The following is a 25,707-nucleotide window of genomic DNA, read 5'->3' as shown; positions in this document are numbered from 1 at the left end:
TAGGCTACATGTCCATGGGCGTTTTTGAATTGCGTTCCCCGCGGCGATAATCATTGCTATTCTCCGCTCATGGACGGCAATTCGCAGCATGCTGCGAATTGCCGCAATTCTCCGCGGTCAGCCTATCTGTCATATAGGCTGACTGCGGAGATCTATCTGCAGACTCCTGCTCCCAGGCGGTGGCTCCCGGGCGGCGTTTTTCTGGCGCGTTTTTTTCACGTGATATCGCTGCGTTTTTTTCACGCGATTGTCAATGGGACTTTCTAATGTTAAAAGCGCATCACAAGTTGGTGCTTCGCTATTTCTGTGCGATGCGTTTTTAACATTAGAAAATCCTATTGACAATCGCATGAAAAAAACATGCAAGAAAAACGCAAGTGTGCCGGAGCCCGTAGGCTGGTTTTACACAGGCAATAAAATTGTGCAATTTTTGCGCAATGCGAGAGTGAGTAAAAACACAGAATTATGAAACCAATGATTTTCAATGGTTTCCTTCACTTTGAGATGTTTTCACTAATGCGATGTTTTGAGAGAGAAAAAATGCATTTCTGCGTTTTCCGTTGTTTTATCACCCCATGTTTCCCAATGGAGCAATTGTTTTGCAAAGCACAAACTTGCGATTTTTGAGCGATGCGTTTTTAAAGTCTATTGACTTTCACGCTTAGCCCCTTCCCGCTCCAGGACGTAAATTTACGTCCTGGAGCGTCGGGGCATGTATGAAGAGAGGTCGCGGGGCAACCTCTCTGCATACAGCGTGGGCGTCAGCTGTTTAGTACAGCTGACACCCGTTCGGCCGATCACGGCTATTAACCCTTTAATTGCCCCGACCGCTGTTCGGGGTTCCCGGACGGCCCCCCCGCGGTGAGATCGGGGGAGCCGTACAGGTGTCATGGCTGCCCTGGGGCCTTCTGAAAGGCCCCAGGGCTGCCTTGAGAGACTGCCTAGCAAGCCAACCCCGTGGGGTGGCTTGATAGGCTGTCTGTCAGAATGCAGTATGACGTCGTCCGAAAAAAAAATAAAGAAAGCCAGAAATGCACTTTTTCAGTCACCCTGTTTCTGAGAAAAAACGCAATAAAAAACAATCAAAAAGTCGTACGTATTCCGAATTAGTATTAACGGAAACTACAGGACACCCCACAAAAAATAAGCCCTCACTGAACTACATCAACAGAAAAATAAAAAAGTTATTGTGCGCACATGATAACCGCAGAAAATAATTGAAAAAAATTAAATGTCTTTGAAAAAAAAAAGAGTAGTATAGTAAAAATAAAACTATACAAGATGCACTGAAAGATGTTTTTTTCATTTTACTACACTTAGAATTTTTTAAAGTTTTTCAGTACATTATATGGTACTTTAAATAGCATCATTGAAAAATACAACTCGTACCGCAAAAAACAAGCCCTCATACAGCGACGTCGATGGAGTTACGATTTTTTTAAGGGGAAGAGGAAAAAACGAAAATGGGGGGAAAAAAAGGGCCCCATCATGTAGGGGTTAAAAATCGCAGTAAATTCACAAAAAAATTGCAAGCGGCAGCAATGTTTTGAGGAGGAAAAACCGTGCTGGTGCTCAAAAATCACAGGAACAGAGATGCGATTTTTTTTTTCACAGCAAAATCGCGTTCGCTTGTGTGAAACTAGCCTTTACTCACACACGTGTTTTGTAAGGCCGCGGCTCGGCTGACTACTGACAGCCCGGCTCCTGCTGTAAAAGCCAGGAGCGGAGAAACCCCAGATCCTAGTAGTTTAACCCCTTACAAGCCACAATCAATAGCAACTGCAGATGACAGGGGGAGGGGGCTCATTCTCTCACCCATCGACATGCCGCAATAAGATCACAAAGTACCAATGAGGCGCCCATGGCAGCCGAAACCCTGACAAAGGCCTCCATGTCTGCTGTGTAAGACTACCCACTAGCGTTTTTTTCCCACTGCGAATTTGCTGCGTTTTTTTTTTTTCCAGTTGTGAATGGGACTTTCTAATGTTAAAAATGCAACGCAACTTGCGTTTTTGGTGCGTTGCGTTTCGGTCTCACAAAAAAAAAACAAACCACAGCATGCTTTTTTTACTGTGAATTTGGGCACCATAAGTTCCCATAGAAGTCAATGTGTATGGGGAAATGTGTTCGCAATACGTTAGGAGATGCGTCAGACGGTGCGTAATTGCACAGGAAGAAGAAAACATCTAGAACTCACTAGACTAAGGAGGTCTTCATATGGCAGCCGAGAAAATCACATGAGATTTTGCATTGCGAGACGCACAAATCTCGCATGAATGTGAACCAATTCTTTTGATGGGGTTATACAGCTGAGTGACTTTTTTCCACATTGCGGCGTGGTCTTACTTTGAGTGAGCCCTGCCATCGCAGCGCCCAGTGTTCTTAATGCGACGGGCGGCAGCATCGCACTGCGGTGCTAGATGCACACAGTGTGATGCCAGTTTTCCCCCATTGAAAACAATGGAAGAAACTCCACGATCCTCCGCCGCGGCTGTGGTGAGAAGCGGTTTTAATATAAAAAAAGCCTCGAATCCACAGGGAAATCGCATGTTGGCGAGTGCGATATCGGACTCGCCCATGTGAAGTTAGAATAAGGCTCCTGCACACGAGTGTAACGTATTTACACTTGCAAAAGGAGGATGTGATTGCGTTTTAAATGGAGCGCTATCTGGTCCTCTCGTGAGCGTATTCACACTCCTTTAGTGCGCTTTTATGTGCTGCTGGGCCTGTTCACATCCGTGAGGGACAATTGCGCCATGTTTGAACAGGGGGGCCAGCCTAATTAGTAGGCGGGGCAGCCGACTGAGTCCCCCGTTGTTCAGTGTGCGATTTTGTTTGAGAGAAGTGCACATTTGCAGACCCCATAGACTCCTATCGAGCCTCGGGTGCGCAAATGTGCACAAGAATAGAGCATGTCATGTACTTCTTTGCCTGACAGAAACGCTCCATGTGAGGGAAACCATTAAAGACAATGTGTTTTTTCGGATGGAGTTTGCGGTATGAAGGAGCCCTAATTAGCCATTACAATGGCTGGAGGCGTTGATGCTTTATTTTGACATGTACAAATGCACATTTCTTACATGCGAAACAAATATACGCCGATACGCACACAAAAAGCATTGTTCATTCCGCAAATACGCAGCACTTATGCGTGTACAAATATGCTTCCGCTCGCGTTAAGCCGGTATAGATGGACTTTGAAGGACTGTCTTTAGCCATGACAGGTCATCAGAGGATATTCTCTCTGTTGCAGATGTTCCGAGTGACGTAGCGCCTGACTTCACCAAACCCAAGTACTATGATTCCCGCGCCCAGCCGCTGCCCGATATACCCTTCATATCCGAGCTGACTGCACAGCAGAAAGCGCTGAAGGAAAAGGAAGCCGGATCTTGGACTCAGCTATCACAGGAGGAAAAACTGGCACGTGAGTCGCGTCGTATCCGCAATGTTATACATATATGAAGTGCTATAGCGGGGATATATAGACATGCAATAATAAGGTACAAATAATGCTGATGACGGGGATAGCCTACTAGATTAAGCCGATCTCACATCTAGCACCGAACCTCCTGCCAAAGGTTCCGTCGTAGACCCGGCTGAAAATACATGCAGTGTCCAAAAGCCGGGCAGCTGGGTGGAAAGGGGACGGACCCCATTATAGGCAAAGGTGTCGACACAGCGCTTTCAGTTCCGCCCAGAAACGGAACCGTACGGCCACGAAGATTCCCTTTCTTGCTTCCCGAACGGAGCAGTAAACTGCAATACCGGGCGCAGGTGTGAAACCACCCTAACTTGCATTAGTGCAGCTACAGTTTTACCTATATTGAGGCTAATTTCATACAGGCAACTGTGATATCAGGCCCGATATCGCGTACGCCAACGTGTGATTTCCCCACGGATGCAAGGCGTTTTCGTGTTAAAAAACACCTCATATAATTTCAGGGAAATAGCGAACCTAAAAGCCATGGAGTGTTTACCATTGTTTTTAATGGAAAACCTTGCATAGCCTCACAATCGCAGCACGTCACACGCCGAGCGATGCTTTGCTGGCCCATATAAAACAATGGGCGATGCGTTCCGAGGGAGCGCCCAAAGGTAGGACATGCCGCTATCTCACTGTGATGTGAGAAGAAAAATCGCTCATGTGTATGACCCCATTTTCTGCCTGTTTTGGTTGTGTAGTGGCCCAGTACAACGGGGCCCCTCCATAACTGTATGCATGCATTTGTCTATGTAATGTCAGTGTCTTCTGTGTTGCATGATTGATGTGTATTGCATAGCTGCAGCACTGAAAGGGGTAAGTGTCTGGTAAGTGAGCTGACTGTCTGGAAAATGTATCCCTTTGTTTGTCATGTGAATGCAAGGTGTGTACAAGAGAGTTCTGGGCTTCCATATCTCCTGGGTACGGCAGTCCCAGGGCAGGCGGTAGACTCCCTTCCGCCTCTTTCATTCTGGGCCGCACAGGCTGAAGGTGCCTGTGTGGTCCCCTTGCAGAACTCCTCTCCTCTCTCTTGCAAGCCCAGAACAGAACAACCCAGAACTCTCTTGCCCACACCTTGCATTCACATATATATATTACAAGGTCACGTGACAAACAAACGGATACATTTTCCAGACAGTCAGCTCACATACCAGACACTTAACCTTTTCAGTGCTGCAACTATGCAATACACATCAATCATGCAACACAGAAGACACTAACATTACATAGACAAATGCATGCATACAGTTATGGAGGGGCCCCGTTGTACTGGGCCACTACAGTTGCACTCTATTTTCCAGCCCAAAGTTTCCATAGAAGTCAATGACGACAGGCAAATGCGCACACAATATGCTAGGAGACGCATGAAATACTGCGTAATTGCACTGGAAAATAAAGCACCTGGAACTCGAGTAATTAACCATTTCAATTGGGGCGTATTTTTTTGCCATGTGCAAATAAACAAGCCTTGTGAGTAAAATATGGCGATGCGTGCGCAAAAAAAGGCATAGATCATTCTGCAAATATGCAGCACTCAGACACATAGAAATGCGCGTACGCTGAAGGGGCTTTAAACTATCAATAGCCATGCTGAAGGAAGTCTCTCCAATATTAATGGTTGTGTCCGTCTCCTATGTAGTGTATCGTATCAGCTTCAACCAGTCGTACGCAGAGATGAAGACGCGACCATCAGCAGAGTGGAAAACGGTGGTGGGTGCCGTGCTCTACTTCCTGGCCATTTCTGGATTATACCTTTGGTGGAATACTGTATATGGTTAGTGGGATTTATATTTTCTTGAAAAAGACAGTATTTTGACATTGTATAGAAAATAAGCCTACTTCTTGCTGCAGAATATAATGCCTTTTTCCATTTGCTACACAGTGTGGGCTATTGTTCAGATCCAGCATATAATGGGTCTGTCACAGCGCAACTGCTAGTCAACAAACCAGTTAGGCGCAAATGTAGATACTGCTGAGCCCAAATATATTCATTTGTCTGCAATACGTTTTCTCTAGCAGTAATTATGGAGGGAAAGACCTGTATGAAGGGTGGGACATTGATTTGCAGGCATGCTGCCATCCAATAGGTGGCGCTGCAGAGGTATTGTTCTATCTTCCTTATTTGCATATATTTCCCAGAGGAGCATGCATGGCCTTATAAGTCTCCTCACTCACCTTCTAGGTTCTCTCCTAAGGCTAGTTTCACACTGACGATCGTGATTATTGCAACGAGAAAATTGTGCTAATATTGCAATTTTGCGCATGAGATGTCTGAGCATCAGCGATGCTTTTTCTTGCATAAACATCACTGGCGCTTGCGAATTTTCTCACACGATTCTCTCACTTTTTTCTTGCAATAGACAAAAGGTGTTTCTAATGTTAAAAACGCATCGCACAAAAATCACAAGTTCGTCCGTTGCAATGTGATAAAACAAAGGCTCCATAAGGTAACATGGGCGATAAAAAGAGCAAAACGCAGAAAGAGAGGACGTGTTGCAGTTTACAAATCTCACAACATCGCATGAGTGAAAACATCCTAAATGTGAATGAAGCCATTGAAAAGCGTGGGTTCCGTAATTCTGCATTTTCTCTTGCATCGCGCAAGAATCGTGCGATTTTCCCACAAGTGCAATGATACCCCTCCCGAGCAGTACCCATGGAGTCCTTGCTCTTTTCCTTCATGCAAACTTTTCCCATACAGCTGCATTTGTGCGTGACCGCCCCGATTAGAAGCGGCAGCCGGAGTATTATCCGCAAGCCTTTGTACAGAGTTCTGGCAGTTTACGCACACCTCAGTCTCGTGAACACTTCTGCACCGTCGTCTCTTCTTTGGGTTTCTCTGAAGTAATGAGCGCCATTTTCTTCTCTTTTCCCTCTAGATTTAACTTCCAACAGGGCAGAATTCTACATCAAAGCAATGTGTCATAAACTAGTGAGATGTTACATGGCTACTGTTAAGTCATTTCTGTGCTCACAGCATAGGGGAATGTGATCCTGGTAACACTAACTGCTGCAGCCTCAGCTGCTGACTATGCTGCAATAGCAATTTTATCTTTATTCTTAAATGGGTTGTAACACTTTTGGCTGTTTTTAGACAGCTTTGTAGATTGCATAGTGGCCCAAATTGGTACTGCGGGCTGAATCATATTGAAGTGAGTGGGCCTGCATTACCAACCCTGGCCACTGCACAATATACGGAGCTGTCTGTAAGCAGCCAGAAGTGGGAAAACCCCTTTAAGTACCAATAATTCCAGGTTACATGAAAACAGGAGTTTAAATACATTACATATGGAAAACAACAGGAACAATAAACATGGGCTAAATGAGTTACAAGCTTATACAGAGGGAGAGAGGACTCTGACCACAAGCATTTAGGGAGCATTCACACAGCTTTTTTTTTACACACTGTAGGATTCCACCTGGAGGTTGTATCACAGATGCCAAAACAGCATTGTCATGGGATCATTCACTGTCATGATAGGGAAATGACACTGAAGAAAGGGAATCACTGGCGTAACTATAGTGCATACAGGGGATGTGGTTGCACCCGGGCCCAGGAGCCTTGGGGGGCCCATAAGGCCTCTCTTTTCCATATAAGGAGCCCAGTACTATGAATACAGCATTATAGGGAACCCTGTTGCAGATTTTGTATTGGGGCCCAGGAGCTGCACGTTACGCCTCTGCATTAAGGGGTTAGGAGAAGTTGGGGGGCCCCTAGATAAACTTTTGCACCTGGGCCCATGAGTCTTAAGCTATGCCCCTGGTCAGATGGACACCACTTTGTAGTCCATTTGACAAGGGTTCCACTTGTTTCCACTATATTTGGAGTATATAACAGCGTAGCTTTCATGCTTACAGTAAATTGGAATTAATGGAGCAGCAAAATAAATAATAATAAGGTGCGGCAGCCTCTGCCATGAGTGGTCCGCTCACCACATGTATAGGTGAACCATGCAGACCCCTACAGGGGGACAGTTGGAGGTGCTCCATGAATTTTGATGCAGTTCGTGTGGGCAAACAAACACTGGGCCCACATGAACATGACCCGAAAACACGGGTTTGGGGAAACTGACCCTGTGCTGCAGGGAAGATGACTTGGCCCTACCTACAAGCAGAGTGATCGCCTCTATAAAGGCGGCCCCACGCTGGAACCTCGGCCCTGCTCTCCCTGAAAGGGTGATACTCGCAACCAGGCGGAGCTGACACATTAAATACACAAACTCACCACACAATCTCACACGCTAAAGCTGATGGTAAAGCTGAATATAAAAGCGAGGGACTAGTTGATACATTGGTCAATGAACTGAAGCTGCAAGTCCGGAACAAGGCTCCTTGTGTCTTTCAGTCCCTACTCTAGCAAGACACTAAACAGGCAGCACAGGACACTACTCACACAGCAAGCTGACCAGACACTACTCACACAGCAAGCTGACCAGACACTACTCACACAGCAAGCTGACCAGACACTACTCATACAGCAAGCTGCAAGCTGACCAGACACTACTTACACAGCAGACAAGACTGAGGAAATACAGCTATATATATACACATACATACATATATATACACCCAGACCCAGGGGATTGGCTGACCAGAACACACCCAGCCAGCTCAATTAACCCTCACCCATCTGTATGGGGTTCATATTTGTGCGACATTTGTGTGTCCCACAGCACACAAATCTGGCATGATTTTCTCGCCCGTGTGAAGGCAGCCTTAGGGCTCATGTCCACGGGCAAAATAAGAATTAAAATCCGCAGCGGATTTTAACTCTTCTCCTGTCCGCGGATCCGCATCCCATAGGGATGCATTGACCACCCGCGGGGTAGATAAATACCCGCGGATCGTCAATAAAAGGAATTTAAAAAAAAATGGAGCATGAAAAAATCCGGACCATGCTCCATTTTCATGCGGGTCTCCCGCGGGCTTCTATTGAAGCCTATGGAAGCCGTCCGGATCCGCGGGAGACATAAATCAGAGTTTACTCACACGCTTCGGTTCTTCTCTTCTCCGCGGCGCCATCTTCTCTCAGTCGCGGCCGGATCATTTTGCTTCGGGCCGGCGCATGCGCGGGGCACGTCACCGACGTCATGCTGCACATCCGCAGAGCCGAAGAAAGAAGATCCGGCCGCGACGCACAGAAGATGACGCCGAAGAGAAGAAACGGAGCGGATGGGAGGTGAGTTTATTCTTATTTATTCTTATTTTCAGCGCTCATGTCCGCGGGGCAGGAGGGACCCGCTGCAGATTCTCCATGGAGAATCTGCAGCGGATCTGTAACGCAGATTTGGGCTGCGGATGCACTGTAATTGTCTTTTATTTTTCATGCGGGAGACCAATCGAGCTGTGTGCTCTATGAGCTCCCGCACGCGTCATCCGCACTGAAATGGAGCATCGTCCAGATTTTTTCATGCTCCATTTTTTTTTAAATCACTTTTATTGACCATCCGCAGGTATTTATCTACCCGCGGGTGGTCAATGCATCCCTATGGGATGCGGATCCGCGGGCAGAAGAGTTAAAATCCGCTGCGGATTTTAATTCTTCTTTTGCCCGTGGACATGAGGCCTTAGGGTATGTTTACAAAAAGCTTAACATTTGCTGAATTTCCGTAGCAGAAAATTCTATGGCAAAATACACAGCATCTCTGCATCAAAAACAGAGTGAAAATTTGCACTGTTGCAGTGAGGGGCTGCTGATTGTGAGGTGGTGCAGATTTTAACTCTGTTTTTGATGCAGGAATGCTGCGGATTTTGCTGCAGAATTTCCACAGCATTTCCATTATGTCTGAACGTACTTTAACGTTCCCAGAGCTTGCAAAAAGGTTTTGTAGACTGACACGCCATTATGTGATTGTTTTTTACTTTTTTATAATGCACCTTTAGTTGTCGAGTTTTATGTAAATAGGATATAAGCGGCTCGGTGGTGCAATTATAAATGTGACACGATATAAATGAAAAATTGGTGCTTTTGTTCTTCCTCATTTTTTTTAGCAAAAGTACCTGGAAGTAACGTTTCTATGTGTAGAAATAAAGGGGGGATACTAGAACACATGTAAGCAATTATATACAGAATTGTCACTCTTTTTTCCATTGGGTTTCCTTTGATTTTTGAACTGCAGAAACATCACTGTTCTTGCCATCTAAATCACAAGAAACCCAACAGAAACCCCAAATCCTCTTATCATTCAATAGGATCTGTCAGGGTTCTTTTGAGATGTTTTTGAAATCGGACCAGAATCCATGGCGGTAGCATGAACAAAGCCTTAATAGCACAATGTATCTGTAGTATTTTAACGCTCACTACAAGAGAATGTTGTTCAGACGGCCATTTAGTGTTGGAGGGACTGATAAGAGAGAGGGCTGCAGTCTTTGTAAATGTGGGGGTACGCCGCTCAAGACCCTTGTCTAAGTGGTCCAAGTGCTGCGGGCACTTCCCTGTATACCAGGCACGGTACCGTACATGTCATAGAGCCTAGTATAGTAGCTCAATCCCATTTAGCTGAATGGGACTGAGCTGCTCTTTAGCAATGTGACCAATGAACATGACATCGCAGGCTTAAGAAGAGGCTGCGGCACTTTTCAATCAGTTGATCAGTGGGTGTCTAGGGTGGCGGACTCCCACTGATCTGATAATGATGATTAGTCCTGAGGATGATCCATGGTTTGTTGAAACGCACTTGTCTCTGTGTATTTGTGTCAATTATCTGACAATAAGAAAGAACATGTAAACCACTTAAAAAGTGAAGGACGGCCAAAAACACATAATGCGTATCACACAATACCAAGAAAAGATTGATGATTAACACATCAATCTACTCGACGTGGTTATTGGACATCACAAGGGGAAGCAAAGTATCTGGAATAGAGATGAGCGAACCTACTCGTTTCGAGTAATTACTCGATTAAGCACCGCGATTTTCGAGTACTTCCGTACTCGGGTGAAAAGATTCGGGGGGCGCCGGGGGGCGGGGGGAGGCGTGGCGGCGCGGGGGGTAGCAGTGGGGAACAGGGGGGAGCTCTCTCTCACCCACGGCGCCCCCCGAATCTTTTCACCCGAGTACGGAAGTACTCGAAAATCGCGGCACTCGGGCGAAAAAGGGGCGTGGCCGAGTAGGCTCGCTCATCTCTAATCTGGAACTCTTATTGTGGTTCCCACTTTCCCTCTTTTGACTACATCTAGATGAGACGAAGTCCGGTGACTGCAGCACTCCATGCAGGGCTGTACAGGCCTGAAAGTTGTTGTGTCTGTACACAATGCCACAAGACGAGCACCCTGTATGGAGGTTTATGGTAGAGACCTTTTTTCTGCGTTTGTTGGTCTTCGTAGCACTCTTTTTTAACTTTAGCTCCTCATATGACCTGATGACACTCATTTATCACACATAGCTTCACTGCTAACAGGTATGAATAATTCTGTACTATTGAAAAATCGCTCTCTTTGAGTTGACTACTTCTTGTGCTGAGCTTGTGTGTGCACAAACTAGTCAGTAGTCATTTAGGGCTCTATCACAGGCTCTATCTATTTGCGTGTTCAATATGCAGAGAATAGAACCCATTGATTTTGATGAGTTTGTTCTCAAATCCTTCTTTTACAGGCAAATGTGTAAAAAAAACAAAACATGCAGCATGCTCTAGGTTTGTGTGCATTTGCACACCAAAGTCCTCATGAAGATCTATGGGAGTACAAAAACGTGCGCGATATGTGCAACGGGATGCGTAATACGCTGTGCAGTTCTGCTAGAAAAAGAATACATCTGGAACTCCTTGGGCCAAGTAGCCATTTACAGCTGGTCGTGGTTGTGTCACAACCATGCCCTGCAAGTGCAAATAGTACAGTGAAATACGCCAATTTGCATGCAAAAACTCCTAGTTCATAGCACAAATACATTGTGTCGAGGCGTGCAAAAAACGCATAAACCTGTGTTTGGCCGACTTTACACAGGCGTATGTGTTCATGCAATGTTCAGTGTATAGAACACATTGATGTCAGTGTGCGGATTTTCCTGCTCATTTTAGTCACACCAAAAAAAATGCAGCAATGTCTATCCTCCTGCGCTATTGCTGCAAAAGTCACCATAGAAGTCAATGTGGATGTATGGAACACTGCGTAATTGCACAGGAAAAAGAACACATTGGGAACCCGGTCTAATTAGCCACTTCAACGCCTGGGAGTATTGGTGCTTTTTTTTTTGTGGATGCGCAAAAGTACAGTAAAATCCGCTGATGAGATCGCAAAAAAGCAACATTCATTCTACAAAAACTCAGTCCGTTTAGACCTACGATTTCTCATTTCAACGAGAGACCAATGTTAGGGTTCGCTCGATCAGCCAGTTTATACAGCAGATACATCGTTGGCTCGCTCAAATGAGAAATCCTTCAGTCATTCATATGGATAAGTGAGAACGACTGAACGATCGGGATTTAAACCGAATGATTAGTGAATGAACCAATGAGAATTTTTATGCCTCTTTAAGATCAGCAATGAATGAAAGGCGAACAATTTATCGTTCGTTGTTCGATCGTTGGCTTGTTTATACTGGACGTTTATTGTTTAGTTTTGCTCATTTGAATGATTTTTTAAACAATAATTATTCCGTGTAAAAGGGCCTTAAAGTAACAAGCTGATAACACTGGCATCAGCAGTCATGTGCTGCTCTCGGCCGCTGAGGTCAGTGATTGTCAGGTCGTCTCTGGTCGCCTGTAACCAATAACCCCTGGGGAACACTGGAACAGCGGCTCTGGATCTTTGGGGGATTAAAAGAGTAAGGAGTGTTTGCTTTTTTAATTTTAGTACATTTTCTTCTCCTTATTGTAAACTCTTGGACAATCCATTTAAGCTTTCTTTCTAGAGAGGAAAAATGGGAGCAGAATAGGATTGAGGCGCAAATCGCAACGGACAGCACATGGATACAAGTTTGGGTAATAGCTTTAGGCCTCTTTCACACGGGCTAAAAAATTGCACAATTTTGTAGCAATGCAACATTGCAACAAAACGCATGTATGTGAAGCTCGTGATTTCCAATGTGTTCTTTCACATGAGAGATGTTTTGTAGCCTGAAAGAAGCCATTGGAAACCATGACCTTCACATACATGCATTTTGTAACAATGTTGCATCGCTACAAAATTATGCGATTTTGTAGCCTGTGTAAAACAGGCCTTATGCAGAGGCAACACTTCAACACGCACTGGCATGTCCTAATTATTGTCCATGATACAGACAGGAACAGGACATGCCATGAGTTTTTTCTCATGGACCATCAGTATATGTGAAAAAAACATCAGCATGCGTGTCCTCATGAGCATATAATGGGGCCATGTGCTGTCCACGGTTCAACACGGATCGCACACAGCCAAAGTGTGCAAGGGGCCTTACTGCAACTGCACTTGCTCAGAATCTCTACTGACAAGCGGAGAAGATGCTAAAGCTACAGAAGCAGCCGCTCACTACACCAGGGATCCCTCCGCATACCCAGTACAACACAGAGAGAGAAGCAAGACTGAGCATGTGTAACCACCTTAGAAGATATACTGAGGTGGACACAGAATAGAAACAGCAGGTGGAGCTGTTGTAACATTAGTCCTGGAATATCTGGAAATAGAACTAATTTTTATTAAATGAACGAACAAAAATATTTAGAATTATGGAGTCGATTTAACCATATGCAATACTTTTTGTGGGACAAACCCTTTAAGAGTCCACATTTACCCGGTGTCCCACTGCTCTAATGTATAGAAGATGTTGTCTATGTGCAATCAGAGGTTCTGTGCAATAAACATCTTGAAGTACTGTATTAAGTGCCAAGAAGCTCCTTGTGCAAGTCGCAACTATGCCCAAGTCAGTCAGTCAGTCACTTTGTGCAGGACAGGGAAATCACCACTATGGGAAGTCTGTGTGTACCCACAGCATAGGCGAGTTGAAGGAACCCAAAGACAGCATTAAATATGAAGGAATCAGAGTGCCCAAACATGGCAGACTTAAAGTGCGCCTCTGCCCACACCCTTAGCAATCACGGGCATAGAGCGGACTCCGATGCTAGTACAGCAGTGAACGTCTCATTAATGCAGTAATACCCCTCTCCTTTGGCCCAAACGAGTTTCTCAGATAACTGTGGTAACACGAGAGAAAATTCATGATGCGCATTGCTGATCCCCTGACCCCAAGCAGGAGGACGAGGTGGCCTTACAAGGCCAAGAAACCATGACCAGGGCCCACTGTAGCCTGTGTGGGAAGGATGTGAGCGGGCCCTTGGCCAGGCTCGGTCCCAGCAAACACCTTGTGAGACGCAAGGTGCCGCGACTGACATAGTCAATGTGCCTACACAGTATTCATTCTGTCTAGGTGTCGGATAGCTCTATCGACACCGCAAGGGGAAAGCCATCTGCACTATGCACCCTACCCAAGTCAGTCAGTGACTTTGTGCCTGACAGGTAAATCACCGCTATGGGAAGTCTTTGTGCACCCACAGCATAGGCGAGCCGAAGGAACCCAAAGACAGTAATAAACATGAAGAAATGATAGTGCCCAAACATGCCAGACTTTCACTGTGCCGAGGACATAGGCCTCACCACACACCCTCAGCAATCGTGGGCATAGAGCGGACTCCGATGCTAGTACAGCTGGGAAGGTCTCATCAATGCAGTAATGCTCCTCTTCTTTGCCCCTAACCAGTGTCTCAGATAACTGTGGTAACACGGGAGAAAATACATGATGCCCAGTGCTGATCCCCTGACCCTAAGCAGGAGGAGGAGGTGGCATTACAAGCCCAAGACACCATGACCAGGACCCACTATAGTCTGTGTGGGAAGCACGTTAGCGGGCTCAGGGTCAGGCTCGGTTCCAAGCCTCCACCTTTGTGACCCAAGGTGCCCTGAGTTACATAGCAACGGGAAATCCATGTGTCGCAACGTAGATAGCTCAACACGGGAAGGGACAGTCTTTGAGTTCCCGCCAAGCAACTTGGCCTCGGCCAGCAATTCTGGCCTAGTCAGTCACTGTATTATTTGTGCCACATAGGTAAAACACCGCGATGGGAAGACTTAGTGCACCCATAGTATAGACATACCGCTGTAACATTCCTGTAGCAAAGGTATAAACAGACCCCAGGAACATTTCTGTAGCAGCAGTATAGGCAGACCCCTGTAACATTTTTGTAGCTGCAGTATAGGCAGACCCCAGTACCATTTCTGTAGTGGAAGTATAGGCGGACCCCAGTAACATTTCTCTAACAGCAGTATACGCAGACCCCAGTAACATTTCTCTAGCAGCAGTATAGGCAGACCCCTGTAACATTTATGTAGCAGAAGTATAGACCGACCCCAGTACCATTTTTGTAGCAGCAGTATAGGCAGACCCCAGTACCATTTCTGTAGTGGAAGCATAGGCAGACCCCAGTAACATTTCTCTAGCAGCAGTATACGCAGACCCCTGTAACATTTCTGTAGCAGCAGTATCAGCAGACCACTGTAACATTTATGTAGCAGAAGCATATGCAGACCCCAGTACCATTTTTGTAGCAGCAGTATAGGCTGTGAGGAAGGAGGAGCAGCAGCCAGAGGATTCAGAGTTTCAGCAGTGGACTGCGTAGAAGACTGGGTGTCCGATACATTGCTGGATGCCTTTTCTGCCATCCACGACAGGACCTGCTCACACTGTTCTGTTTGCAATAAAGGTCTACCACGTGGACCCATAAATTGTGATATGAAGCTGGGGACCCCAGAAAGTTGCCTCTCTCCTAATCCCGCAGCAGCCGGCTGGGATACACCTGGACCAGGAACTCGGGCCTGTGCCCACACCCTCACTTGGAACTCTGCATCCTCGCCTGCGTCCACATCCTCGACCCCTACCCCTCAGCACGGTGGATTACGAATAGAGCAGACACAGACCGCTGTAAATAATTATGCAATTATATGCGTACACTTTCACGCAGAGAGTGGAATCGTAACGCTAACTCCAGGCAATAAAAAATGGAAGGAAGGCCACAAACAGACCTAGCAATGCAATAGTGATGGACTAAAACTCCCACCAGACAACCAGTGAAATTTAAACGGTCAAAGGTAGCCCAACTGAGGAGCTTTTGGTAAAAGAATACAGGCTATATAGTTTGTATATCACTTCCCCTCTATCAGTCGCTGTGGCTGTATGCTGTGCGTCTCTAATTCACTGCAGACACAGGCCGGTGTAAATGATCTTGGAATTATGTGCGTAGACTTTGTCGCTGAGAGCAGTATAGTAAGGCAAACTCCAGGCAGAAACAAATAGTCAGGAAGGCCGCAAACAGGCCTAAGTGCAATTGTGATGGACTACAACTCCCATCAGACAACCTGTAAAATGCACACGGTCACAGGTAGCCGTAAGAAGGAGTTTTTATTTAAATTTAAAAAAAAAAAAAAAGAATACCGGCTATATAGCATGTATATGACTTTCCCTCTATCAGGGGCTGTCGCCGTACGCTGTGCGTGAAGTTGACGGCAGACACAGAGCAGTATAAAAAAATGTTGGAATTATTGGCGTACAGTTGGAGGCTGACAGCGTTATGTAACGCTAACTGCAGCCAGAAAAAAATTATACGGGAGGCTGCAAACAGGCCTAGCTGTGCAATAGTGATGGACTACAACTCCCATCAGACAACCTGTAAAATGCATACGGTCACAGGTAGCCCTAAGAAGGACCGTTGGGGTTCTTGTACACAGGATTCTACACTAACACTTTCACTATAGCAGCACCAGCACTGTCCCTGATCTCTCCCAGTGTGTGACTGTGGCGAGCCGTGGGTGGCCCCACTTTAAATACTCAAGGGTCACTTGATCTCACCAGCCACTCACTGCAGGGGGGTGGGATAGGGCTGGAACGTCACAGGAGGAAGTTGTAATGCCTTCCCTTGCGTTTCTATTGGCCAGAAAAGGGCTCAAAACATTCAGGGAAGGAAATGGAATTGACTTGAACATCGCGTGGTGCTTGCCTCAAGTAACAAGCATCTCGAGTACCCTAATACTCGAACGAGCATCAAGCTCGGACGAGTACGCTCACTCATCTCTAGTCATCAATGGTATTTTTGCCTGGAAAACCCCTTTAATGAGGCTAGTTAGTGTATTCCTTGATGAGAAACCAAAATACCAGTGTTAGGATTAGTGATGATAAGTGGAATAATCAGTTTGTGCTGGGATTGAGCCCATTTCACCAAAATCATCATAAATTGAGAGGGCTGATTCCGTCTCCCATTAAAGTCAAGGGGAATAAAAATTGGGATAATTAATTTGCCCTCCCTGCAGTCAATTTGTGTTAGAATACAGCCACACACCTGATGAATGTTGTGCTCCTCCAAAAAAATAATAAAAATAGTTCACAGTGGTGTAGGGCGTTACTCATACCACAGGGGTGCCACAAAACAAGTCCCACATAGGGGGACGATAGCAGCTATGGTGCTTGTGTTACAATTTTTAAAGGATTAATTCTACCAGGAGAACAGAACACCCAAGCAAGGACCTTCAACAAGGAACAGGTGTAGAGCTACCAAAAACTCTGTTAAGCAAGTCAGCAAGTGTGCTGCTTGTTTTAAAGGCAGTGTCAAATTTTCAAAAGACAAGTTATACCAGGTGAACAGAACACTCAGGCGCAGGCCTTCACTAAGAAACCCCTGTAAAGCTACAAAAAATTACGCTATGCAAGACAGTAGGTGTGCTGCTGGTTTTAAAAGCAATGTCATAAATCTTGCAAAGGACAAATTCTGCCAGGTAAGCAGAACACACACGCACAGTCCTCGTCCCTAACCAAGGAAAAGCAGTAAAGCTACCAGTAAATTACACTGAAGTTTCTGCGTCTATCATTTCACTTTGGGGCACGTATTCAGATTTTTCGTTTCATTGCTGCTTTTTTTTCATGTGAAGATAAAATACCCTGGATATCCAATCACACATTTTTTCTGACTAGCATTTTTGTACCCTTCGACACCAAGTACATATGGAAACTACATGTAAAAACTGCAGGATTCTTAAAACTACTTCCTTAAAAAAAAAAATGCACCATCATAACAAATTCATTAACATGGTTTTTAATGCACTTTTTAGATGTGGTAGTGGTACGTCCCCTGAAAGCGTGTACCTGGCATTAGGACACTTTCACAATTGTATTGTAATGAAACTTCCAAACGCCTTCCTGTGTAAAAAGAAAAATGATAATCACAATCACCTTTTACTCCTTTAGTTCCCATTACAGTAAATACAAACCTGAGTGTTACCGGAATCTAAAGACAGAAAACATTGTGGAGCATTGTGAGCATCGAGTTTGCTTCTGTTCCAAAACCTTCTCCGTAAATCTCCTGAAGCTCATCTATATTCTAGTGATATTGGCAGCAGTTAACCCTGGAACACCTAAGGTCAGTCTATCGGACTCATGCCATCATGTTTTTGAGAATTGGCAGTACTTCCTTTTAGCTTTGTGTAATATCCCCTTCACTAGTCCTCCATGGTGCTGTTCTACATATAACACAATGTGGCACTTTCGTTCTACATTATATCTGAACCAGATAAATGATGTTACTTAATTTTGTTACATAGACACCTAATATGAGTCTGACGGACTCACGGGCTATTTGACAGGTCACTAGTTCTTCCTGCCTTCCTGCTTTGCTGTGGACAGCAGATGGTTTTGGGGAGATCCCACCACAATTTTGAGAGATATGTTGAGCACCAGTCGTCGGATAGTAGTAGTCGGAGAAGAAGCGCGTGTGTTCCACCGGTGCCATGCAAAGTGTGAGACACGATAAGAAACAAACGCTGTAAAGCTGCTACCTTTGAAAATATTGGAGAATCCAGTGGGTGCTTTTGACTTGTACCTTACGATTGATATTATGGAAAACTTTAAGTACACTAATTTGGCAACAGAAAGAATTTATCAAGAAAAACCTGTCATCGTTCATATGACAAAAATGTGATTCAGTAGTCAAGAAGAATAGCTGGTAAGGAGCAGGTAATGTGAGAGAATAGCTTGATTAGAGGCACAGGGCACAATAAACAGGCAAGGAACGAGGGAACAGGACCAGGTTTATATAGGAGACTAATTAGGGAAGGTACAAGACACGGGATGGACTAGACAGGGAAGCCATGGAACCAAGAACAAGAAACAGGAGACAAGGGATGAAGAACAAGGTATCAGGACTCAGGGGAGCTATCCAACTTGCTGAACAGCTCAATAGGTTAGGCTACCACTCAGTGTGTTGGTTGGAATCCTGACAGCAATTTCTCGAATGTCTGTATTCTGGGGAGCAAGAAATATGGTCCGCCATTTTTCCGTGCCATAATGAGTAAGGGAAGATTTAAAGACCTAATCAAGTTTTTGAGATTTGATGATAAATCATCTAGACGTGTTTGAAGGACTACAGACAAATTTGCATCTTTTCGTGAAATATTGGACCACATAAAATCCCAATCTTCAAAAGAACTACCTTCCAGGTGTAAATCTGACTACTGATGAGCAATTGGTCCCATTCCAAGGCTGCTGTTGCTATTGCTTGTATATGAGTTCAAAGCCAAAAAAATATGGAATAAAGACCTTCTGGATATGTGACTCCAGCTACTTTTACCCACTAAAAGACTTGCCCAACTTGGGTAAAGAAGGCAATGTGAGGGGAACAAATATTGCATTCAAGATGCTGAATGAATTTTGCAATAGAGTACTTCGGCACCCATCGAAATATTACCATGGACAATTTCTTTACATCAGTGGAACTCGCTGACCACTTGCTGAAGAGCGGGCAAAGCAGGACTTTTGTACCAAAGCAATTTCTTTCTAGCAAACATAGAGCAGTAAAAAGTTCTCTCTTCGGTTTCGCAGGAGACTACTTCTTAGTGTCCGGTGTGCCAAAAGCGGGGAAGAGTGTTGTGCCACTCTCCACAATGTACCGCACCTCTGAGGTTATTGCGGAAGACTCTTGCAAACCAGAGATAATTCTTCATTATAATAACACAAAAGGAGTTGTCGATATTCTTGATCGGATGGTACAAAGCTGCACTTGTAAAAGAAGAACAATGGAGATGTGACAGCTGCGGCAGAGGATTGCTTCTTCCCCGAAGTGATGCGAGGCTGTGAAAACGGCTTGCATCCCTAAGGATTTCACATGGTGGGGAGAGCGATATGGGGGCAGGATTCATGGCTCTATATCGCGCTCGACCGTGTGAAGTCAGCCTTTCGGATCTCGCTGAAGATTTGGTTCAGGAATATATGATCAAAGCAGGAGCTGCAGAAAAACATCACTCGGTCTATAAAACAGTGTTGTTTCTCCTCGTACCAGTGAAAAGTCACCTGTTCTTACGTCAGGTGCACTGAAGAAGGTGCCACTTATGTGGTACCAGGAGAGAACAAAAAAGTGTATGTGATAATTGTAAGAACAATGTGTGCCCGGAACACTCTTCAGTTACAGGGAATGCCAAAAATGTTTAAAGTGAATTAACAGTGCAGGATTATTTGGTAACACTAATTTGAATATCTTGTGTAAGAGATTGATAACGAGTTTCAAGGATCACATAATGCGTGTTAGTGATATTCTCAACCACTTAATGGTGAAATAACAGAAAGTAACAAATAGTTAAGAAAGGGTTTGTTTGAAATCACATTCCCTACGAAATGTGTGATATGGTGCTCAGAATTATCTGTGAGTCTAACGGACTCCCGTTGGGGCTCCACATGACTCAAAAACCTTCGGAGCTCCAAGGTTAGAAGTACTAGTACATAAACCATGACCCTTTGTCACGGCCAACAGATGGCAGCAGATCTCTTTCTCCTTATGCGACACCTAGAATGTGTTGTAAATGCATGACTTTTCATCTTCCTTTCCTAGCATATACTTTATTTACTATGTGTCGCCTTTTGCAGCACAGAACATTTGCTTTCTTCAAGGATCCCAAAATGGTAGCTTCCACCCACTGACTCCTGTACTTACCTTTACTGCTGCACTAGTTCTCAAAAGATAACTGACTAAATGAAGAGCAGGGACCAATGTATTGTATGCTACAGGCAGGGGCGTAACTATAGAGGGTGCAGGAGATGCAGTTGCACCTGGGCCCAGGAGCCTTAGGGGGCCCATAAGGCCTTTCTTCTCCATATAGGGAGCACAGTACTATGAATAAAGCATTATAGTTGGGGACCCTGTTACAGGTTTTGCATTGGGGCCCAGAAGCTTCAAGTTATGCCTCTGTACAGCATGGTTTAGGTATGGGTACGGGTACAGATACAGATAGAGGGGGGGCCCCAGCTCACCTTTTGCATCAGGGCCCCTGAGCCTTTAGTTACGCCCCTGGCTACAGGGTTGGGTTTTTTAGTCTTCAAAAGGTGTTTATGTGCCAATGAAACTATCTGTAGTTTGTTATGCAATGGTTTAAGTATGCTGGGCATACAAGCCCTTGGAATTGATCGGCTGGGGTCTGCTGTTCTGGACCCCCAGCAATCTGCTGATAAAAGCCCGGCACTCACTGCAGTGGACCGGATGTTGAAAGCTCCGTTGGCATTGGGATCAGAGCCGGAAGTGCAACAGAAGGTATAGCTTCCATTAATTTCAAGCCAGTTTTTTTTTCATGGACCGGTGGGCCGTGTAAGACAAATTTCTGCGTGTTCTTTTTTGGTCCAATTCATGAAATGTTCACACTCCCACATATCAGACGGGGTGTCCATGTGCTGTCCAATGCTAGTTGCATCCCAGAATCTCAGGTACAATTCGCACTCGGCCGTCTGAATGTGGCCTTACATGTATCAAGTAAAGAATGTTTTCATTCATTGTAACAGGTTCTATTGGTTTAAAGGGTTTGTGCCAGGATTGAAGGTTCTTCCCTAGCTACAGGATAGAGGATAACTTTCAGATAGGTGGGTGTTCAAGCGCTCGACTATCTGTTGTGGCCCCATTAAAATGAAGGGAGGGGCACTTCATGTGTGACCACCGCTCTCTTCATTCAGGTGCCTGTTCTCAGTATTGGTTGGGTCCCAATGGTCGGACCCCCACTAATTTAAAAGGCAACGCATGTCCTGTAATCAGGGAATAACTTTCAATCCTGGCACAACCCCTTTAAAATGCTTTAACAAGACTGCTTTGTTCACGGAACTGCACCACACCTGTCTACAGGTTCTGTCTGGTATTGCAACTCCACTATATTGAAGTGGGACTGAGCTGTAATAACATACACAACCTGTGGACAGGTGTGATTTTTGAAACAAGGAGCCATATTTTTTCTTGAAAAATCCCTTTAAGGATCAGAAACCATCCCTTGTAACAAATACACAATACCAGGGGACATCATTGTTCATGTTCTTTTCTTCTCTCTCTTGAAAACATTTTGTGATTGGACAGCAAATAAATCCTATAATCTAAGCGGCATCCAGGTTTTGAGTTCCTCCTGACAGTCAGTACTGAAGTTGCTGACCTCCTGTCTCCATTGCCAGTATTTATGCAGAATTCCACACAGTGCAGCGTAAGGCCGGCATCACACGGGCGTATTTGCACACACAAAATTTGCGCAGGCAATATGCCGAGAATACAACCTATTGATTTAAATAGGTTCATTCACGTGTATATTTTTCCTGCACATTTGGGTCGCGCAAAAGAAGCGCATCAACACGCTCTATTTTCCTACACATTTGCACAGGAAAAGTCCCCATAGAAGTCAGTGGGAATGCGCAAATGCACGCAAAATACGCTATGAGATGCGTGAAACACTGCTAATTGCGTAGGAAATAGAACATATCTGGAGCACGTTAGACTAATTAGCGATTTCTATTGGTGCATTTATGTCTACAAATGATCGCATTTTGCAGGCACAAAAAGTACTGTAAAATATGGCGATGCGTGCGCAAATGTGCATAATTTGTTCTGCAATAATGCCATGCTCATGTGAGGCGAAAGTGTGCATAAGCTCGTCTAAAGCCAGTGCTAAGCTAAATTCACATCTGTGCGAGGGAGCAGGAAAACGGAATCCCCTGAATGAATGGATCTGTGTCATAGCGGGACCAAACTGTGCCAAACGGACCCCATTGGCTATAATATTCTTGCACCCGTTTGTCATTTGTACCGGACGATAAAGTCCTGCATGCATGCCCGATTTGTGCTGGAGGCTGTGAACAGAGCTAGTGACGTATATGTGAACAGAGCCTATGTTGTACGCTGCTGCGCTAGTACAACGCTGGCATTATGGCGGTCAGTCAGCGTGTTTCTGGTAACTGTAGCTGAGAGATGCTGTGCAGCTCCAGGTAGTGATTGCAAGCAGTTTTATTGGATTTATTAACAACATTATCATCTAAGCTCCACAATATAAGGCCATCAATTTAACTTTAAGTGTCGGCGTCCAAAGATTCTGGTAACTTGTAGTCATGAATGAATGTCATGATGCCTCGCTGTGGTCCCAACCCCCAAACATTGAGTACATCAATTCATAAGCGCACTTCAGACTAGCTGTACGCTATAAGTTATGCCGTTTCCCTGCCAGATGGTTGCAGCTCTCTCTTTGCTGTGACCTTTACCTTATAACACATTTCATTCCTCCGCCATCTTATTTCATCATTGATGCTGGCTGATCAGGACGACGGCATGAGATCATAGACCTCGCCTTCATGTTCTATGCATAAAGCCATAACCTTATAACACCATTTTTATGTACGGAGAGATATGATGATTGTACATAAAATAATGCCGTTTATTTTTCCCATAAAGATTTCCATAGAATACATTTACAGTTAGAGCAACAGTTTTATAAGGTCATCAGAAATAGGATTGTCATGTTCTAGAAAAGTTTATAGACTTTATACAACTTTGTCCTATTGATTTAAGTATTAGAATTCTATTTCACAAAGCACAGGCACCAGATTAAACAGTTCAAGGAGTGCAGGGAAGCGGCGGAGTCACCAGTTGACTATGGCACCTGTTGATGGGCACAAGCCTAGTAGACTACTTGCTTGTAAGACACATGAAGTACTTCATAATGATAAATTGTAATAGGAAAATCACTTTTGTTTTTACCTAACCGTCTTCCAGTACAGAAAACACTGCTCACAGAATTAAGGGACCTTTTAAGCATTATAACCCTGTCACTTAAGGGGGTTTGCCTAAAATAACAAAGAAGGGTACTCTCAGTTCTCCTCGGGATGCAGTTTACAGCCCACGGTGACTACCAAGTAGACACGCTGGGCAGAAGCGTGTGGTCAGTCAGAGGCAGCATCACATCCCAAAGCTTATGACATCATGAAGCCAGCATATGAGCGCTTATGCCAGGAATACCAATGGTGACGCTGCGGTCTCTGATTGGTCCCAGCGGTCGCATGCTACTACTTGGCCCATCTACCTAGAAGTCATGGCCAATGGCAGCACCGGCTGTCAACTCACTGCTAATCGGCCTTCCCAGCACCAGACGCTCCCCTCTCCAATCCATACTAAATGTGGCAGCTAGACTCCTCTTTCTATCCTGCTGCTTCTCCGCACTATGCCATTCGCTGCATTGACTGCCCATGTATTACAGATCTAAATTCAAACTCATCACCCTTACCCACAAAGCCCTCCATGGCGTCGCACCACCGTACATCGCCTCCCTCTTGTCCGTACATCACCCAAACCGCGCACTTCGATCTGCTAATACATTCAGACGAAAGGCCCCTCTAATTCGAACCTCACATTCCTGCCTCCAAGACCTCCCCAGAGGGGCACTGGTCCTCTGGAAGCACTACCGCAAAACATCCAACAATCCCCGAGGCACGGAACTTCAGGTGCGCCTTAAAAACGCACCTCTTCAAAGAAGCATATCAAATCTCCTGAACTAATACCCCCTACCCCATACAACATGCCCCCGCCCCTCCCACTGCATGCCTGGACTATGGTCTATCTATGGCACCCCACATTTCTGCACTTTGCTTACCATGTACATCTCCTGCCCCTGTACCTCCTGCAGGCCTCCCACCCACTGGTGTAAGTATAGGGGATGCGGTTGCACCCGGGCCCAGGAGCCTTAGGGGACCTATAAGGCCTTTCTTCTCCATATAGGGAGCGCAGTACAATGAATAAAGCATTATAGTTGGGGGCCCTGTTACAGGTTTTGCATTAGGGCCCAGAAGCTGTAAGTTACTCCTCTGCCCCCACCCCTTCTGTTCCTAATAATTGAACACTACATGTAACTATTGTATCGTGTGTGCTCCCCTGTGTTCTGAAGGCACTGCGGAATAAGTTGGTGCTATACAAATAAAGATTATTCATTTGTTATTTGAGGCAGGGCCCAGCTCAGGGATGGGGTTTTATTTTTATAAGAAAACCATTTTAAACTTCAAGGATCTCAATCTGTCTATTTAGGGAGCAGAAGCAATTGTCAATCAGTTTTACCTGCTTTGGTGCAAATGAAAAAGTGGCTAAAGGTGCGCTGGAGGGGCAAAAGCAAGACAAAACCCAAAAAGGGATTACTCTCTCTTTATCCTTCCTGACTGATTCTTCTCTATAGTTTTTCAATTCACTTGTGTCCCTGTCCCTACTGGTAGCATTAAGCGCTACCTGCAGTCCAATCAGGTTGCACAGATAGTTCTGCTCCTCTAGGTTAGCACATCGCAAGAAGGTTTGCTGTGTCTACCAGCAGTCCTAGGGGCACAGTGCAGATACAGGACATAGGATGTGAGAAGAGCTGGACAGGGCTGGAGAAGGGCATCAACCCATCATCAGGATTTTGAGGAGCAATGCTAGAGCTTACAAATGACCTCCAGCGGGCTACTGGCCTTCATATTTCTCACCAAACTATCAGTAACAAAGTCTATGAGGGTGGCCTGAGGGCCCAATGTCCTGTGATGGGACCTGTACTGACAGCCTAGCACTGTGCAGCTTGATTGACATTCTCCAGAGAACACCATATTTGGCAGGTCCACCATTGGCGCCCAATTATGTTTACAGATGGGAACAGGTTCACACTGAGCACTTGCTGTTCGTTCCTTGAAATCCAATTTGTTTTAAGCATCCCCTTAATTTTTTTTCGCAGTGTATATAAGAGATTGTGGTTACAGATGCAGTATATCAAATGAGTATTATATTAAACGCAAGTATTTGCCTCCCTTAATGCTGCCTGACAGAGAAAGGCGAATCGTACATTGGGCTTTTATTGTATGCAGAGCACGCCATGAAATCAAATGGCAAAAAAATAGGAATTGCTGTTACTTTCCATTAAGGCCCCAAAACTCTACAAAAGTTCTTCAATACATAATATGTACTCTAAAATACTACCA

General features: G+C 45.1%; 1 protein-coding gene across 4 annotated transcripts in view; it reads left to right on the top strand.

Moving 5' to 3' along the window:
- LOC136578951 (cytochrome c oxidase subunit 4 isoform 1, mitochondrial-like) overlaps positions 1-25,707 on the top strand; it is a 127,392-nt gene that overhangs the window by 61,791 nt on the left and 39,894 nt on the right. For all 4 annotated transcript variants that reach the window (XM_066579169.1, XM_066579168.1, XM_066579170.1 and 1 more), the window contains exons 3-4: positions 3,254-3,424; positions 5,121-5,255. In XM_066579169.1, the coding sequence (XP_066435266.1) occupies positions 3,254-3,424; positions 5,121-5,255 (306 nt within the window). The remainder of the gene's footprint in view (positions 1-3,253; positions 3,425-5,120; positions 5,256-25,707) is intronic.

The sequence above is a fragment of the Eleutherodactylus coqui genome, chromosome 9, assembly GCF_035609145.1.
Source record: "Eleutherodactylus coqui strain aEleCoq1 chromosome 9, aEleCoq1.hap1, whole genome shotgun sequence".
NCBI classification, from domain to species: domain Eukaryota; kingdom Metazoa; phylum Chordata; class Amphibia; order Anura; family Eleutherodactylidae; genus Eleutherodactylus; species Eleutherodactylus coqui.
This window is presented reverse-complemented; position numbering and strand designations above follow the sequence as displayed.